An 18,412-nucleotide genomic window follows, 5' to 3' on the forward strand; every position below is an offset into this window, starting at 1 on the left:
AAATCACAGAAAAAAAAAAAAAAAAAGAAGTCACAGAATTCCAGAATGATTTGGGTTGGAAGGGACCTTGAAGCTCGTCCCGTTCCACCCCGTGCCATGGGCAGGGACGTCTCCCACTTTCCCAGGTTGTTCCAAGCCCTGTCCAACCTGGGACACTTCCAGGGATGGGGCAGGCACAGCTTTTCCTTGCAGCCTGTTCCAGGGCCTCCCCACCCCACAGTGGCACAGAGAACCCTGCTGCAGGTCAGACACGGCCTCGTGTGACGGCGGCATCTGCGATGGCTCTGTCCTTGAGTCCCTCGTTCTTTGCTTTAGCTAAAATCATCCTGCAGTGTCTGTGTGCTTGGTATACACCAGGTTTGACCTCAAGTCAGTGAAATTTTTGGAGGTCTCTTCTTTCTATGCTTTCAGCACATCCTCAACTATTTTCCTCCTGCATTCCTCCCCCGTGGAAGCAGCTTTTGAGCAGTAATTCAGCACAGTGTACCTGCTGCAGCCAAAGGTGGCTGGGAGTTAGCACAGGCAGATGAAATCCACGTTATTTGGCTCTGCTGGAGTGGTGGAGCCTGCTGTAGGAGAGTTTTACTTTCCTAAAGTCAAAGCTTGGGGAACGTGCTCCTAAAGCGACGCTTGAAATAACAGCCAGTGAAGCCACAGAGGAGAGAGTTCACTGCTGGAAATCACATTTCACTCGGTGTCAGCAATTCAGGAGAAAACCATCTGCAGGAAATTAGGATGACAATTTCCTCTTGGAGTGTGGAGAAATTACAGCTGTAATCGAGGAGGCAGCCAACAGCCTCCTCTCCCCTTACTTCTACCAATTACCCTGAAAACTTTTAAGTAATTTGCTTGTGTGGAGATGTCTCTGCCCCTACCCAGGAAGGACAGGCTGGAAGAAGTGATATCGTGCAGGGATAGAATAGCTCAGCAATTGAGGAGTAGATGGTGTATATTTGAAATAAAACCCCTTCTCCAGAAACATGGAGCAAAACTCAAACCAGTCGCAAAAAGCTGCAGGTCTACAGCTCTCCATGTGTTCATGAGGGCTTTGGACCAAAACTGGCCTTGCCTGTTGAAAGCTGATTCATGCACATGAGAAGATAACATTCATCAGAGGAAAGAAATAAAAACCTGGCTAGAAAAGTGTGGACACATTCACAAGGCAGGTCTTGGTAAGGTGACACCGTGAGGCCAAGGGATCCCTCCAGGTCCCCAGGACATTTACCTGGGCAGACGGTGACAGAACAAAGGGGGAATGATACTTAACTAAAATAGGAGAGATTAGATTGGATGTTAAGAAGAAATTATTTACTCAGAGCGTTTTGAAACACTGCCACAGGTTACCCAGAGAAGCTGTCGCTGCCCCATCCCTGGAAGTGTCCAAGGTCAGGTTGGATGGGGCTTGGATCAACCTGGGCTTGTGGAAGGTGTCTCTGTCCATGGCAGGAGGTGGAGCTGGATGAGCTTTAAGGCTCCTTTCAACCAAAGCCATTCTGGTTCTATGATTCCAGCAAATGGACATGGCGTGTGCCTGAATTCAGAACCTTTTCTCTGAGGTCTTAGCCATCAATTTGTTGCCTGAGAAGATCTTTCCCCACCACCAGCTGCCTTAGCAGTTGTCAGCATCTTCCTGTTCATCCCAGCACTGCTGCTGGAGCTGACAGGAGTTTGATTATGATTTAATCCAGGCTTTTAGAGGAGGGTAAAAAGAAAGTTTTGACAGTTCCATATATAGCCCTCTGACTCACCGATTTCATGTGTCAAACACTAAAGACGGGTTAAGTAGAATTAAGTTCTGGATTTATTATAAATAGGCATTAAGTAACATGAATGTATTACATTTGCATGAAAATATGGGCCTGATTCTCCAGCTTACCCCAGAGATTTTGTTTGACATCAATGGGATGCTCCCAGGTGGGAGCTCAGCTCAGACCCAGCCCAGCTCTGACCACCCCCTGCAGCCCCTGTGAACTGGACCCAGCGAAATGGGAAAATCATTGCTGGAATCAGGAAAAGTTTACACTGCTTGCACAGATCGGAATTCATCCCTTAATATAGTACAATGAGTTTTAATTAGCTCCCAGATCTGCTGCTGAAGGAATAATTTCTGCATGTCAATCAGTGCTAAATGTACTTGTTAAATCAGGCAAGATTGGTTAAGTTGAAAATTGCATAGAAAGTCACTTTTCTTCTGTTTCTCCCAGAAACTGGAGACTTTTTGGATTCAAATGTTATGGACAATCTCATCCTTCCCCAAATACTGTTCTGCTGAAAGGTCCATCCAAACAATGAAGTCACCCTCACTGAGAGCAAGTGTGACAGTCAGGCATTGTTTGGGTGAGAAGAGTCCTCTTTAGTCAAATCAGTGCTTCTGCAATGAGGGAGACAGACACAGACTCTACCAAATCAGAGCCCTCCTGAATAGTTTAATTTACTGACTTGTTCATTGCTAAACAATTGAGAATTGGTCCATGGAGAAGAACACAAAAAGGACAGACGATATGGGCTGTATTTTGAGGCTGGACTAGTCCAAGCCAAGGAAAAACAAGACTTTGAGTGGCATTGTTTCTGGAAAAATAATGTTCACTCCTGCACCTCTACTTTTATTGGGAACTGGGGGTTTGGCCCTGTTTCTGCTGAGGGTGAAAGGGAGGGATGTGTCCTCTAACACAGCCAGGGCCACTGGGACTGTGTGACAGCCTCACCCTTGGAGAGGTTGTTGTTATTATCCCACGGAGTTGTTGATCATTCAGGAACAGCATGAGAATCTCTGGGAGCTTCCCCCAGCCCTGGTGGGAACCTCAGGCTCCGGTGCCTTCCCAGCATGGCTCTGCTCTCAGCTGTGATTTTCCTTATCAAACACCACATTCTGCTTTCTGCCACGAGTATGATTTCCAGTTAAATGCCTCCTCAGAGCCTGTCTGGCTGGGAATTTGCCTGGAACTTGGTGGCTGGGCTGCTAGCTCATCAAAGTCTCTGGGATAACGGGGAGGTGCCGATGCCCCGCTCGGGGATTTTGCTCATGGCTTTGAACTCGCCGCAGCCCTGCAAACTGGGACAGGCTGCCCTTTGCTCACCTTCAGCACTGCTCTGTTCCCCTTCAGCCCACAGCTGAGTAAGCAACTCCAAGGCTACAAACACAGCCCCTGTGCTCCTGCCCTCCAGGAATCCCAGCATTTGCACAGTCCCTGGGAAGGAGCCACGCGCTCCAGCTTACAGGGAAAGGATTATCGTGGCTCTTATGACTCAGTCCACAGTTCCTGTGTGCTTCCCTGCATGGAAAGGAGAGAAGCAGGCATGAAGACTCAACTTGTCCCCTAATCAGCCACCTAACATGTTGGTCCCTGTCCCCAGGGTCCTTCCCCAGTCTGGCAGCACCAACCGTTGACGCTCTGGATGCCAGCAGCGGTGGCAGTGAGGTGGTGATGGTCTCTTTATGGATAAAACAGATAAAAATCGGATTGGAAGGCCAAAAATCTGGATGTGGAGCTGGGATCTAGGTGGGGAGGGAGCATCAGCCCTAATCCTGAAGCACTGCTGGGGATGGTGAACCCCTGGCTGCTCCTGTTGGAGTAAAAGGCTTTGAACGCCAGGTTATGGGTCAATTCCAAATGAGGGTTTCTCTTTGCTGTGGACACGCAGCCAGGGAGGAGTTGGAGCACATGCTCCAGGGCTGGTTTTGGGGCACAGAAACCCCTTTGGTCCATGTAATGTGGGGTCCCAGCAACTCCTTGCTTGATCTGTCTCGGTGAGCACCATCCTCACCCCATTGCAGTGATGCTGCCGTGGCAACCAAGCCTGCGATTGTTCCACGGAACCTGGCGCAGTGCAGGATGCAACTGGAACCAGTTCTCTTCTAGGTTCTCCCTTCTCCTGAGATTCCTGCTGGAAACAGGCTTTGATCTTTGGGAATACCCCACTGTCACTGTGGTTCTGTCTCCTGGCTGGAGAGGAGCTGCGGTGCCCTGTGTGGGGCTGAGCAGTGCCAGGGGACACAGGGGGACCCGAGGGACTGCGGTGTGGCTGCTGGGAACCAGCTCTGGGGGTAAGGGATGTCCACTCTGCTGCCCTCCTGGCACCAGTAGGGCAGGGGGGCTGAATCCAGGTGTTCTGCTGGCACAGGGTGGGGGAAGCTGGCCTCGCTGGAATTTCTATGGAAACCCAGGTACTGAATGGGGTGGAATAGCTCAAACCATCTGTTCTTCCCCTACTTATAAAACTCGATAATTTCACGATGACATCACCAGAAATGCTCTCCTTTTATTCCACTTGCAGCCATCTGTGATGGTTTCCTCATGTGCCAAACATGCGAGCGGGTGCTGAGGGATGGGCAGGAGGACACAACCTGTTACAACATTACTCCTGTTTCATTTCTCCCCTTGGAAAGCAATCCTGTACCTGCAGAGTTTCACTTCTTCCTTTCCCGAGGCGTCTGCAACTGGCAGAGTTAGACAGGGAAAATGAAGGTAAAAAACAAGGATACACTAAAGATGAACTTCACAGGGACTATGTGGGATCTGCTGTGGGGATCTTACCCAAGGAAATACACATCCAGCATCGGGAGCAGGGTTTGCACTTGCCAACAAGGTGCTGGGTAGCAGTGGGGCTGCTTTTGCTGTCCTCCTGTGCCAGGAATGAAGCCCTGGGCTGAGATTTGGGTGTTGGGAGAGGCAGAGTTGGGGAATTTGAGTCAGCTGAGGACACGGGTAGTGGTGGGTCTAACTGTCTTCAGTGCTTGCCTGCTGGGCAGTTTCTCACCTAGAAGGCACCTTCTGATGGTCGGGGAGAGGAACACTCCTGCTCCACTCCTGGGCAGTCAGCTGGGCTCATCCACATCCCCAGCACCAATGGCTCTGACTCACGTGGTCCTCGCTGTTGTGCTGGGTGATAAAAGAGGTGACAACCTGCCATCACCTTCACTGGTGGAGGTCTCTCCCTGTCCTGGCCTTGAGGTGCTGGCTCCAGCTCAGCCAGCATGTTTTGGGTGGTGATGGATATCTCAGGTGCCAGGGAAGAGCTGGAGCTGGTGCTGCCACTGCTGGCGGCGTTTGCTCAAGTGACCAAACCCTCCCTTGTCTGTGGCAGAGGAGAGAAGCCTCAGCGGACCTGGAGCTCTCTGAAAAAGATAAGGAAAAAAGGGCTAAAGTGGACATCAGGCAGCTGCAGACCCATTTTCATCATGAAGCATACAAGAGGAAATTCTTCGATGCCGATATCTGGCGGCAAATGCAGGCTCAGGAGTGAGTAGAGCCCTGCTTGGCTGCCTGAGGCTTGGGAAGCTCCTCCATGCTGAAGTCACAGATTTATAGAATCCCACAGGCAGGGACACCTTCCACTGTCCCAGGTTGCTCCAAGCCCCAATGTCCAGCCTGGCCTTGGACACTTCCAGGGATCCAGGGGCAGCCCCAGCTCTCTGGGCACCCTGTGCCTCTCCACTCTCTGAGTAAAGAATTTCTTCTTAACCTCTGATCTCTCTTCTTTTAGTTTAAAACCACTCCCTCTTGTCCTATCACATCTGCCCACATAAAAACTTTGCTCCCTCTTATTTATAAGGAGATCTGGGGACCACAGTGCAGAGATGGGGAGGGGTAAGGACCTGCCCTGGCACATGGGATGTGCTAAATGTCATTTGTCGTTCTGTTTTCACAGAAAAGCAATAGATGATCTGAAGCAAGAACACAGACATGTGACATTAACACTGAGCCAGATCTATTCCCCGAGTAACTTGTTGCGGGACAACAGAAATCGTATGAAGCTCCGAAGCCTTTTGCAGATCAGAACGCAGAATGATGTCCTGATCAAAGAAAGAAAAGCCCTGCTAGGTGACCTGGCCAAGCAGGTGAGAGCATCCAGAGTGTTCCCTGCCTGAGAGTCACAGAGTGGGACCTGTGGCTGAAACTCCTCAGTGTAAAACATTTAATTCAGGCCTTGGAATATTCCTCCTGGCAAGTGACACATGACAATGACAAATGGATAGAACCAGGCTCCCGTTCAAGTCAGCAGCACTGACTTGGAAAAGTGAGGTTGGACTCTCAACCTTGTCCCACCGGTCCCTGCACCCCTGTGTGGTGGCACACACCAGCCTGGGGCCACAAACATCCCTCTCCTTCTCCTTTCACTTCTTTTATTCTCCTGAAAAGGAGGTAAAACTGGAACAGGGCTGTCTGAGATGTGGCAAATACAGGAAGAGCAGCATCTGAGGGATGTCCCATCCCTTCTCCTGAGGGCATCCTGGTTGGATTTGGGCAGGAGTGGGGTGGGAAGTCAAGGGAAACGCGGGCTATGGAAGTGACATCTCCCTTCAGCATTGTTCCCAGAGCCAGCTGCCCAAGCTGGATGCCAGGGAAGCATGCTTGGACAGTTTGCCGTTGCTGGAGGTGCTGCAGAGCTCTCCCAACAGGGTTAGCTTTCTGTCAGGGATGATAACTCTGCCTCGTCTGAGTCATCCCTCCCCCACCTGCCCCCCACTTCGCTGTTCTCCAACTGCTTCACTCTTCCATGGATTTATCTCCTCTGGAAGCTCCCCGCTTCTGGCTGAAGTTTTCCTCTGCTCATTCCTGGGAGGACTGCACAGATCCCTGCCTGGCCAGCACAACACCTCTGCCAAAGCCCCATCCTCCTCGCCATTCCACTCCGCAAAGTGCTGCTGTGCCGTGTTCAGCACCTGCTGGAGTTCCCTCCAAAAACAGCTGACACAAAAAAAACCCCAACATTCCCAGTTACAGTTTATGTTTCTGCGTGTGCAGGATGGGATCCTTTGGGATTAAAGCTGCTCCTATAACTGAGAGCTCATTAATAGCATGGTTGCTGTAGTTCAGGTCAACAGAGAGGATTTTCTTTGGCTCTGTGTCCTGACAAGAGTCCAGAATGTCAGGGTGGAGATTATACTTCCTGGGTTTTTTCCCCTGTGTGTGTGTGCAGGTTGTAGAGCTGGAAAAAAAGATAGTGAAGCAAAGAGACACAACCTGGAGAGAGTTGGAGGCAAAGAGTCACAAACACCTGCAGAAGAAGATTGAATTTCTGGAGATGCATCTAAATCATGTAAGGAAACATTCTGGAGACTTCTGGAGAACATGTGTGGGGTCACAAAGGGGTCTGGGACCTTTCTGGTCAGGACAAAGCACAGTGGTACAAATGCATTTGGTTGACACAAGCTGCATGAAGCACCTGGCTTGTTCCCCTGGCCTGATCATTCCCAGAATATCTCAAAGGCTCCTTCAGGCTTGGTGACCCAAATGCAGCACTTGAGCTGTGCCAAGAGGCCTGAAGGTCTGCACCTGCTTTGTGATCAAACTGGGCTGCCTGGAGCCACCTCGCCTTGGACAAAGCCAGCTCCAGGTCTCTGTTGTGATCGACCTGGTCTTCTGCTGCCTTTGCTCTCTTGGGGGAGGAGGACAGTGCCGGGCCAGCTTCAAATCTCTTTTGAAATCTCTTCAAATCTCCTGGGCTGTGTTGGACCCTGCCCTGGTCAAGGTCTTTAAGCAGCAACCTGAACCCCCCAGTCCCCCACCAATTCCAGCTTTGCTCTCGCCAGGTCACCGTGCGTTACAACAACATCATGACCCGGAACAACAGGCTCCGAGAGGAGATGGTGAGCCTGCAAATCCAGAAAGCCATCTATGACAACTCCTACTGGAAGCTGGAAAGAAGGCTGGTTCGGCAGAACAAATTGCTGAACGATGCTATCGAGCAAGCCACCGAGGACTACGAGCAGTGGTAGGTGGCCTTGTCAGCCCTCTGGGCAAAACCTGGGGCTGATGGCTGATGCCAGCGATGAGTGTTCAAGTCAACTGAGCCTTCAGAGAGAGGATTCACTGCTCTCCTCATGGTCAGTGTGGGGTAATAAACCCTGGTACCTCCAGGGTGTTTTATTCCAGCTATTCCATCTGTTTCTTTGGATTGGATGAACTGCCCCATGGAGGGACTCTTTTTTCTGAGTCCCACCTGAGCTGGGTACTGAGCCCTAGTACAAAACCCCACCAAAAGCTGTGTTAGTGGCTGGGAATTCCCTCTGGACTAACTCCACTCCATCCAGATGAGAGCTGGGAATGGGCACAGCATCACAGGGGCTTTGCCAGGCCTAGAACTCCTGGCAGTGGCCAGGAATACAGAGCCTTATACACCCACAAGGTGCGAGTGTTGCTGTCTGTGTGCAGGATGGAGGATCTGGGGCGGATCTCGGACATTCGGGACGTGCGCTACAGAGAAACCATCCAGTACAACATCAGGCTGCTGGAGAGGAAGTGTGCCCTTCACAAGGAGACCAGGCTGAAAAACTTCTTCCTCAGCAAATGTACAGATCACTCTGAATTGAAGGAACAGGCCAAGCAGAGAGAAGGTATCAGAGGAGAATTTGTTTTCCTGGGACCACAGACTCCAAGTCCACAGAGCTGATGGTGGGGGCTGCTCATGGTGGTTTATAGAATTGCACCCCAAAGGCAGGATGCCTGCCCTGCCCCACCTTCACCCCACAAGCAAAAAGGCTGAACTGTGGTAACCAAGTGAGTCTGAGTTGTCTTGGGGACAGGGAGCTGCTCCTGTGTGCAACCATGTCTGCTTTTATCACAGAACCACAGAATGGGTTGGGTTGGAAAGGAGTCTTAAAACTCATCCAGTTCCACCCCCTCCATGGGCAGGGACACCTTCCACCAGCCCAGGTGGCTCCAAACCCTGTCTAACCTGGCTTTGGACACTTTCAGGGGTGAGGGAGCCACAGCTGCTCTGGGCAACCTGTGCCAGGGCCTTGCCACCCTCACAGGGAAGGATTTCTTCCTGACATCCAATCTAATCATTCTGTCCTCCTGGTAGGGGATCCCAAGGTGTTTGCTCTATTCTCATGACATCCCTGCTTTGTTTCCTGGTGAAAGAGGCACCCTCAGCCCCTCCAGCACTGCTCCCTCCTGCCCCAGCTCTGCAGCAAACCCCACAGCACTGCGGGGAAGGCTCTGCAAAGGGCAGTCACGGCTCTCTGTCTCTTCCTCAGCCTTTGAGGCAGCTGAGAGGGCCAAACAGAGCCAAAAGGAGAGCTATGAGGTGGCCTACAAGCGTCTGCTGGAGCTGTCGGATGGAGACATTGACGATTTCTTGGAGGACTTCATTGAAAAGGACAGGAGATTCTTCATCCTCTTTGGCTATGCCATTAGGCTGAACGTCAGGAATGAGGGTCTCAAGCAGAGGATCCAGGCGATCCAGGTCTGTTCCTAGCTCTTCACGTCTGCCCTTTCCAGGCAGTGATTTGGGGTCAGGGTGGGTTTGTCCTCTCCTGAGTGTCCAGCATCACTGCCCCCACCAGAGCCTGGCTCCAGCCACACAGGTGGGATTAGGGGGATGCAAAGGAGTAGCCAAAACTGCAACTCCGCTGCGTTCTCAGAGCTAAACGTGTCTCAATGCTGCCACCGTGTACCCAGCAAAAATACTGCAGTGTCCCGGAGAGCCAGGAGATCCCTCGAACCCTGTGGGGCTGCCTGGAGCGGGAAGCGGGGTTATCCATCCTGGCCTGGAGGTGTCCCTGCTCCCAGGGCTGTCCCCAGCCTCCGTCTGGCGGCTCAGGCAGGATTCCATCCCGTCCATTCCGGGTGGGGCAGGATTCCATCAGTCCCCACCGCACGTGCCGGTGTTTCCACAGGATGATATGATGGCCATCACAACGGAGCGGGAACAAGCCGAGACAACCCGGACTCAAGTCCTGCAGGAGCTGGAGGTATTGAATTCCTTTGAATTCCCTCTGGAAAGGCAGCATATCCCTGTCTGTCCCGGCACTCATCCCAAGGGCTCTGGTCCTGCTCTGGACGGTGGCTGGAGAGGTGTGGGCAGAAAAGGGCCCTGCAAAGGTTTTGGCAGCTCCCAGTGCATGGTGAGGGGGTGACTGTGAGCCCTGGTCCAGCATGGGCAGCTGGAGATATTCAAGATATTCAAGAACTGTCTGGACACAATCCTGTGTCCTGTGCTCTGAGATGACCCTGCTTGAGCAGAAGTTGGACCAGACCACCCACTGTGGTCGCTTCCAACCCGACCCATCCTGGGATCCTGTGATTCTGTCTCCAGATGGAAACCGGGCAGCACTGGGGTGGCGGGGCCAGCGAGGGGCTGGTGTGACACCTGGCAAAACCTTTGCTGACAGGCAAAAATAACAGAGACCACCGAGGAAGCCAACAAGTATGAGAACAAGTGCAAGGAGACCAGCAAACTCCTGGCACACATCCAGTCTCGTATGGAGACCCTCTTGAAAGACATGGACTGCGACACTACAAAGATACTGAAGCCTCTTGGGGAGAGCTTGGTGCCAATTTTTGGTAGGTCAGGGCTGCCCATCTTCCCGTGCCACGTGCCTTGGGAAGTCCTGTCCACCACCCACTCACGCTGTGTTTTAATTGAGCTTTTGTTGTCCCCTGTCCCATCAGCCATGTGTGCCCCAAAGTGAATTTGCAGCACCAAATTCCCAGCAAATCTGGGAGCTGATTTGGATGTATAAACATCCCAGTGGTTCCCCAAACCCTCATCGTGGCTCTGGGTGTTGAAGTGAGGTGGGGGTCAACCTCTTATCCCAGGCAGTCAGTGAGAGGACAAGGGGGATTGCACTAGGGGAGGTTTGGGTTGGATATCAGGAAAAATTTCTTCACTGATATAGTGGTCAAGAATCGGAACAGGCTCGCCAGGGAAGCTGTAGAGTCACCACCCTTGAAGTGTTCAAAAAATAAAGCGGATGTGGCACTTTGTGGTATGCTTTAAGAGGCAGGGGATATTCAGTATGAGGCTGGACTTGGTGATTTTTGAGGTCTTTCCCAACATTAGTGACCCTGTGATTCTGTGATTCCACAACCCAGCCTTGGCCCCCTGACCCAAAGGATGGAAAGCAGTGGATCCCCTGCTCTGCAGGCAGCCAGGGGTGGGTTTGGGCAGGGTCCTGGTGCTGGGACACTGCGGGACTCTGCTCCTTCCCACCCAGGTCCTGTGGAGGACAAGGTCAAGGAGTTCCTGATGAGGGAGTCCCTGCTACGCTACACGTCCATCGATCGCACCCAGCGCTCCCAGTCCTTCATCAGCCCCCTCCAGGGAGCCTCCAGCCTCCTCTGGGTCATGGACCGGGCCAAGCTCTGCCCGCCCCCCCCAGACCTGGAGACCAGTGACCCCAAAACCGGTGAGCAGGGAGTGGGGGGCTGGGATTGCTCCCCAATCCCCCGTGGCTGCCTGGCCATGCTGCCACATGTCCTTCCCAGTCCATCCCCTCCAGCCTGTCCTGCCCCAGCGGGGCTGTGAGACCTGTAAAACTGTGTATTATGGGGTGGCCATTCTCTTGGGCAGAGGAAGAGCCGCTGAGCTGGGATCAGCTGCGTCAGCTCGCTATCCAGAAGAAGGAGGAGGAGCTGGCCAGGCCGCCCAGCCCGGGCAAGAGGAGGAGGAGACTCACATCACCTTCAAAGAGCCCACCAGGGACAGGGACGAATTAAAGAAGCAGTTTCATTCTTGAGCTTCTGCATCCCGGGCATCATTCCATCTTCCTTCTCTGGAAGGAGCCCAACACCTTTCACAGGCTTCAGAACCTTGCCAGGTGATATTTTGGCATGGCTCCACCCACTGCTGACAAAGCACCCGCAGCCAGGGTGGGATCAGCAGCTCTACCATGGGGTGACATCCCTGTCCCCAAGGCCGGAGATGGGGACCACGGTCCCTACCCTGCACCGTGCCTGGCTCGTGGGATGCAGGCAATGAGCTCACGGGGTGTTCCCTGCCAAGCTGGCAGAAGCTCACAACTCTCTGCTGCCTGAAGTAAATCCGAGCTCAGTGCTGGGCTGTGGGACCAGGCGGGATGGGCACAGCCCAGTGTGGAACAGGCTGGTTTGGGGCTGGGAGTGGGAGGCAGAGGGAGAGGGACTGGAGGACAAGTGAGGGTGACGTGCAGTAGGTCTGGGGTGCTGGGGCCAGCGGGATCTGGAAGGATCTGGGGGTTCCCACGGGGCAGAGGCATGCCACACAAGCCCAAGCACTGCTCACACCAGCAGCTGGATTTCCTCTTGCCAAAAGGCCATTTAATGTGAATGCCATTCCCGTGCCAAATTCCCAGGCAAGTGCCTCTCCAGGGGAAGAGGAAAGGGAACCCCCGTGTGACCTAGGGAGAGGTGATCTTGCAGTGCCAGCCCCAGCCCTGAGCCTGGGCTAGTCCTTCTCTTCACCGTGAGTAATGACATGGACCAGGTTCTTGTAATCCAGGTTGCCAGACACGTCCGGAGGGAAGGCAGCGAACATCTGATCGATCTGCCAGGGAACAGCCAGGGAGAAAAGGTGGCACGGGAGGGGCTTGGGACCATGGCTGGGAGGAGGGATGGGGTCTGTTGGGATGGAGGGAGGCTGGCGGAGGGTGGGAAGGAGATCATACCTCTTCCTGGGAAAACCTCTCCCCCTGCGTCATCAGCATTTCTTTGATGCTGCAAACGAGAGAAGCACAGTGAGCACTGGGAAGGTCCTGATGGGGGCACCCCCATCACTCCCTGCCCCAGGTACCCCTGCACTCACTAGGCAGATTTCAGGCCTTTCCCCTCTGGATCAAACACCTTGAATGCATTCAGGATTGTCTCCTCTGGGTCGGCACCTGTGGGTGACAAAGCCGTGGTGGTTGGGGATGGTGAAGTAGGAAGCCAACTGCAGCCTCCTGCTTCTCCCAGCCTTGGGGGCAAAACGGGGGGCAGACTGGAAAGTGGGGGGTCCCTGCAGGAATGCTGACCCTGCAGCTGGAGACTTGAAGTTGGTGGCACGTAGAGGAGCAGCCGTGGGGTCGTGGTGTGAGCACAGAGGAGGCGGTGTCGCCACCGCTCCGGCATCCGGCATTTATCTAATCTTTGGAGCGTATTTATAGAGCTCCAGGCACAGCCCTTGGGGCCCTGCAGCCTCTTGGGGATCTGCAGGAGGCTGCATTCCTTGGGTTAAGTGCATGATTCAGGGTGCAGCCAGATGGGCTGGGGGGTCAAAGTCTGGCTGTAGCTGGGGGTGGGGCACTGTTGGCACCGCTGGTGTCAGCGGGCTCAGAGGTGCTGCAAGAACTGTCCCCTCCTCCTATGGGCCAGCAGCAGCAGCAGCACAGCCATTTGGGTTTTGTAAATGGCTGGGGAAACTGAGGCACGGAGACCATCTCACACCCCCCAACAGTTTGGGGGGATGTGGGATAAGATCTGCATCTCTGGACCTAGGGATGGTTGGTACTGCAAATCAGCAGGAGTTTTGGGGCAATGCCACTGACCAACTCTGACCGCTCCCAGCTCCCCAGGTGCCCTCTCACCCTTGAGCTTCTCCCCAAACATGGTGAGGAACACGGTGAAGTTGATGGGGCCGGGTGCCTCCTTTATCATCTCATCGATCTCCTCGTTCTTCACATTCAGGCGCCCTGGGGAGAGCAGCTGTGGGTCAGTCATGGATCCGTGTCCTGCTCTGAGTGTTGGGGGCTAAAAATACACGCCACAGAACCCTTCCCTGGGGGATTTTCCCCCAGTGGAAGCAAATAGCTCATCCCTGGGGAGCCACCTCTGACATGGAATGGAGGCAGCAGGAGTGGGCTGAGAGAATCATCTCCAGCTCTGGCTTCTCAGGCTCCAGGATCACAGAAAAGAAAGATGCAAAGGACTGAGCTGTGCTGCTTCCTTCCCTCACTGCCCCACGGATCAGCCTCTTTTAGCCCTCCTTGGAAGGTGTTTTGGGTCAAGACTGGCAGCACTGGAGTTCTCCCTGTCCCCCAGCACCCAAAACAAATGGGATTGATCGCTCACATCCTTTTTCCCCAGGCTGGGTTGTCCTTGGAACTCCATTGCTGATTCACGCTGACCTCTGATGGCAGAGCAAAGCTTGCATTGTCACAGCCTCCCACAAATCCCCTAAATCCCCCTAAAGCCCACAGGCCCTGGGATGCCGTGGGATGGGCACAGCCAGGTGCTTCCAAGCACGGAGAAGACAGGGAGTGTTTGGCTGTGTAATCCAGGAGCTGGCTCCAGTGGCAGCAGGATAAACCAGCGCTGCTGTGGGAGCTGCTCTGGGTCACCCCTGAGGGAACTCCCAGGCTGACGGGCTTGGGTTTGGATCAGGAGTTTTTTGGCAAAATGGGAGATCTGGTGGATGACAAGGGCTTGGTGAAATGCCCCACCCGTCCTTGTCTCCCAGTTAACAGGTCTAATGTTGGCAGAGCTGTTGGGGAGGGGAGGCCGCTGGAGCTGGGCTCACCGAGGGCAGCAAAGGTGTCTCTCAGATCCGCCTTGTCGATGAAGCCGTCCCGGTTCTGATCCATGATGGTGAATGCCTGGAAGCGCAGGAGCAGGGCAGGGAGCACAGAGAAAAGGAGAATTGTCACCCTTTGCAAAGGCTTTAGTACCTTCCTCCTTCTCCCTTCAGCTTGGATGGGATAAGGGCATTTTGAACCCTCCCAGGATGGGCTCTGTGCGCCTCACTCACCCTAACCCCGCACAGTCCTGCACCCTGGGGCAACTCAAACCCCAGTGCTGTACAAACCCTTTCCTTGGCCAAAGCCCTCTCAGGAGAGAGGCCAGCCTGAGCCATCAGCTCCTCCAGTTATCCCTGGCACTGGGGTCTGCACAGGACTTGTGCCTGCCGTGCAGGGGGTCAGAGCTCCTGGCAAGGCAGATGGGAGTGAGCTGGGAGATGTGCTCCAGCTCCCTTGGATGCTGCCAGATCCTCTGCGGGATGCAGGCTCCTCGGGAGCTTGGGGGCGATGTCGGATTTAACGGTGTCACTGAGTTATTCTCACTTTTAAAATAAAACGACCCAAAACCGAGCCTGCTGCCTCCTGGTGTGAGCCAGCTGTCACTTGAGAGCACCAAGGAAAGAGATGAAGGTCACATCGCATCAAGGACCCTCGGTCCTTCCCACCAAACCCACCTACCTCTTTGAATTCCTGGATCTGGGCCTGCTCAAACATGGAGAAGACATTGGAATTAGCACCTTCAACCCTCTTCTTGGCTTTCTTGGGTGCCTGCAGGAGTCCAAGTATGCACCATTAGCTTGCTGGCTTTTTATGGGGTGAAATAAAAGCATGGAAGTGCCCTATTCTTGGTTGTGACTCCTTTGTGGAAGCCCTGGGCTGGTGCTCTCTTCCCTGGGGGCTTGATAGTTTCTCCCTGCAGCTCTGGGATACTGAGGGGCTCTAAGATTCCTGCTTAAATCTCAGCTCCTGGTGAATTTAGCCAAAGAGCTCCAAGGAAAGATGAGAAGTGAAATCACTTCTCCCACTGGCAGGTAAAAGGGTCAGCAGTGGGGTGAGATATTCCCATTGGAGCCCTCCTGGCTTTGGGAGCAGTGCTGAGGTTGCACACGAGGGTTGTGGTCGGTCGGTGCTTCTTTACCCTGCTGTGCAGACATTAAAATGAGGCTTAATTAAAAATCTGCCTCCTCCTGCACCGAGGCATGAACCAGAAATGGGTCAATGTGTGTTTTGAAGAGGACTGAAGAGCCCCTCACTGTCCCACCCAGCCCATTATCCCCCATTCCAGCGCCTGCTCCTGCAGCCTTTTCCTCTCACGGGGGTCTGTCAGGAGGAAAATTTTGGGGGGCACAAAACGGCCCTTCCTCTCACTGCATGAAGGAAGAGAAAAGAGAAAAATGGCATTTGGACCGTAAAACCATCTGTCCTCATTTGAAAGCTCTGCTGGCATGGGAGACACCTCTCTGTTCCCTGTGAGATGCTGCTGATCCAGCCAGATGCTCCCCAATTTTCTCACCCCCTCTCCAAGGCAGACAAGACCCTTGGCCCTCAACTCTCTCTTAGCTCCTTTGCTCCCTTAAGAGATTCTGGTAAAAAAATTGAATGGATTTTGTCTCTTTGGGCTCTCAGTACTCACCATGGCTTCGCTCAGCCGCCGATGTCACTGCGAGGGGTGTCCCAGAGGCACTCCCTCACTCCCCCTGGCTGGAACAATAAATACACCCCCCTGGGCGTTAAAAATAGCCCCATGCCCACTTTTGGCTGTAATAGGTAATTTGGCCTCTCCCAACCCTGTTGTCTGTGCCTTTCTCTGTCCCTCTCTCTCTAATCTGGAATAGCAGCTTGTTGTTGTCAGCGACTGACGTGACATGTGAGCCCGGCAGGGTTTCAAGGTTAACGAAACCGGGCGGCCCCCGGCTCCCACCCCGGGGATGCTGTCCCGGGACTGCACAGGAACAATCCCACCTGCCTTTGTCACTCGGGCTGGCGCCGGGCTTGTCCCCTCCGCTGGCACAGGCAGGGAGGGGTTGGCCCCAGGGCACCCCCCCCCGCGGCTGGAATCCCCCAAGCTTTGGGACAGGGATGTTTTTTCTCGGTGTTTCCAGGCGTCTTTGCGAGCCTTGGTGCCCCATCGCAGAGCTGGCAAGGCAAAGCCGGGAGCCGCTCGGCTGCGGGAGGCAGAGGAGCCTCCCTGCCCGTGGGTCGCTTCCCTTGGGATGCTCCAGGAGCAGGAGCAGCTGCCTGGTGACCCGGCCTGAGCCGAGAGCAGAACATCCAGCCCCATCCCCGAGGCTGCCGGGGCCGGAGCTCCCACAGAGCTCCCACAGACCCGGGCAAGCACGAAGAGCTCCTCTCTCATGTGTCACCCCCACTGAAGCACCTGTCACCCAGTTAAGCCAAACATTTACTCCCGGTGGGACACACACATTTAACTCTCCCCATTCCAGACTCTGTACCCGGGACACATCCTGCAGTGATGGTGCCCGGACTCTCTGGCTCGGCATTCCTGCAGCAAGAGCCAAGGAACCCACGGGCAGGCGGGCAGCAATCCCACAAAACCTGTTCCATGTCCGCTGCCCTTGTGGAGCAGGGCTTGTGGCTGCTCTTGGGTGGTTCCCTTTGGTCTTCAGCCTGTTCGTTTTATCTCCCTCTCGCCTTGCCGGGATGAGACTGGAGGGGGATTCACGGGCTTGCTGCCAGCCCAAGGATGTCCATCAGCCCCCCGAGCTCTGCGGTGCCTGGCATGGCCATGAGCCGGTGGCCTCGCTGCCCGGCATTGTCCCCTCCGCATGCCGAGAAGGGTGGTGGGCGAGCGGGGAGGTCTGGGACAGGGCTGGGAACAAAAGGAATTGTGAAACCAGACCCCTGGAACTGCGGGCTCTGCCCAGACGCTGCCCTTGTTCTCCCGGAGGTCACAAATATCGTGTTTAATCCCTGGCACTGGCCGCCGGCGAGGATGGCATTACTGGGAGGGTTTCGGTGGGCAGCAGGGAAGTGTGAAGGGAAAAGTGCTTGTGGAGGAGAAAAACTCCTGATCCGGGAATGACCATCCCGTCTGGATGGAGCTGCAGCTCAGGGAAGGGACTTCAGGATGTGTTTTGGGGTCTGTGTGAGCAAAAGGGAAGGAGAAAGAGCCGCGGGGGCAGAAATGGGGCCAGGACCAGCCCCGGGCACAGCCGGGGATGAGGGGGATCAATCTCGGCACGGACTGTCCCTCGTCCTGCCAAGTTCAGCCGGATTCATCGGCCAGCCGAGCCCAATTACCTTAATTTGTGGCATTAAAGAAAAATCCATAAGCATCAGGGAAGTGATGTGTGGTGGTTTCACAGGACTGGGCGGCCGTGGAGCCACCGGCGCCACCCGGGCTCCGCCTGTCCCTGTCCCCGGCTCCCTGTCCGTGCTGGGGCACGGCTGGACGCTCAGAAGGAAACCCTGGAGCTCTGCAGATCTCCCACAATGTCATTTTTTCAGGAACAACCCTTCTTTGCCTGCCCAGCCTGGAAGAAACCAGGGTCTCTCCCCGGTGTTGTGATGAGGCGGTGGCTGCGGGCTTTGAAGGGTCTGCGGTGCCGAGGGTGGCACAGAAATCCGGGATGGGAATGGGGTGCAGATGTGGAACAGAAATCCGGGATGGGAATGGGGTGCAGATGTGGAACAGAAATCCGGGATGGGAATGGGGTGCAGATGTGGAACAGAAATCCGGGATGAGAATGGGGTGCAGATGTGGAAAAGAAATCCGGGATGGGAATGGGGTGCAGATGTGGAACAGAAATCCGGGATGGGAATGGGGTGCAGATGTGGAAAAGAAATCCGGGATGGGAATGGGGTGCAGATGGCTGCCAGGGCTTCTCTTGTGATTTGTAGGACGTCGCATCTGCTCCACTGCTCACTCCTTGCTATCAGCCGAAATCCTCTGTGCTGCAGGGGCCAGATCCTGCTCTCCCCTGAGGACCCCGCTCCAGCCTGCAGATGGAAGCGCCTCCAGGCACATCACATCCTTCTCCTCCTGTGGATATTGGGGGGCTTGTCGGCCCCCGGGAAAACCCGAGTGCTTTAAATACGTCTGTATGCACAGACCTGCCTCTGGAGCCCTGAAGCGAACAAAAGAGCTGTGGGAAGTGGCTGCAGCCTGTGAATGGATGTCAAGGAATAACACACGGATCTGCGCCACGGCAAAATCAAGCATCGTCCCTTCTTATCTGCGAAAGAGCCTGT

At 54.3% G+C, this 18,412-nt stretch overlaps 2 protein-coding genes across 2 annotated transcripts; one reads left to right on the top strand and one right to left on the bottom strand.

Annotated features, from left to right (window-relative positions):
• The first annotated feature begins 4,460 nt into the window (after positions 1-4,460).
• On the top strand, positions 4,461-11,447 carry CCDC63 (coiled-coil domain containing 63). Its single transcript, XM_005524562.2, has 11 exons — positions 4,461-4,466; positions 5,086-5,240; positions 5,650-5,839; positions 6,922-7,041; positions 7,535-7,716; positions 8,157-8,338; positions 8,984-9,192; positions 9,626-9,700; positions 10,121-10,292; positions 10,946-11,137; positions 11,302-11,447. The coding sequence occupies exons 1-11, from the start codon at positions 4,461-4,463 to the stop codon at positions 11,445-11,447; spliced, it is 1,629 nt and encodes a 542-aa protein (XP_005524619.2).
• Positions 11,448-12,000: 553 nt separating this feature from the next.
• MYL2 (myosin light chain 2) lies at positions 12,001-15,915 on the bottom strand. The gene is made up of 7 exons (XM_005524289.2): positions 15,834-15,915; positions 14,879-14,968; positions 14,203-14,278; positions 13,271-13,375; positions 12,511-12,586; positions 12,374-12,422; positions 12,001-12,252 (listed from the first exon to the last, which is right to left on the bottom strand). The coding sequence occupies exons 1-7, from the start codon at positions 15,834-15,836 to the stop codon at positions 12,154-12,156; spliced, it is 498 nt and encodes a 165-aa protein (XP_005524346.1). The 5' UTR covers positions 15,837-15,915; the 3' UTR covers positions 12,001-12,153.
• Between the last annotated feature and the right edge of the window lie 2,497 nt (positions 15,916-18,412).

This window comes from Pseudopodoces humilis, chromosome 20, assembly GCF_049639895.1.
Source record: "Pseudopodoces humilis isolate 2021_Gansu_Grassland_sample_001 chromosome 20, ASM4963989v1, whole genome shotgun sequence".
Classification (NCBI taxonomy): domain Eukaryota; kingdom Metazoa; phylum Chordata; class Aves; order Passeriformes; family Paridae; genus Pseudopodoces; species Pseudopodoces humilis.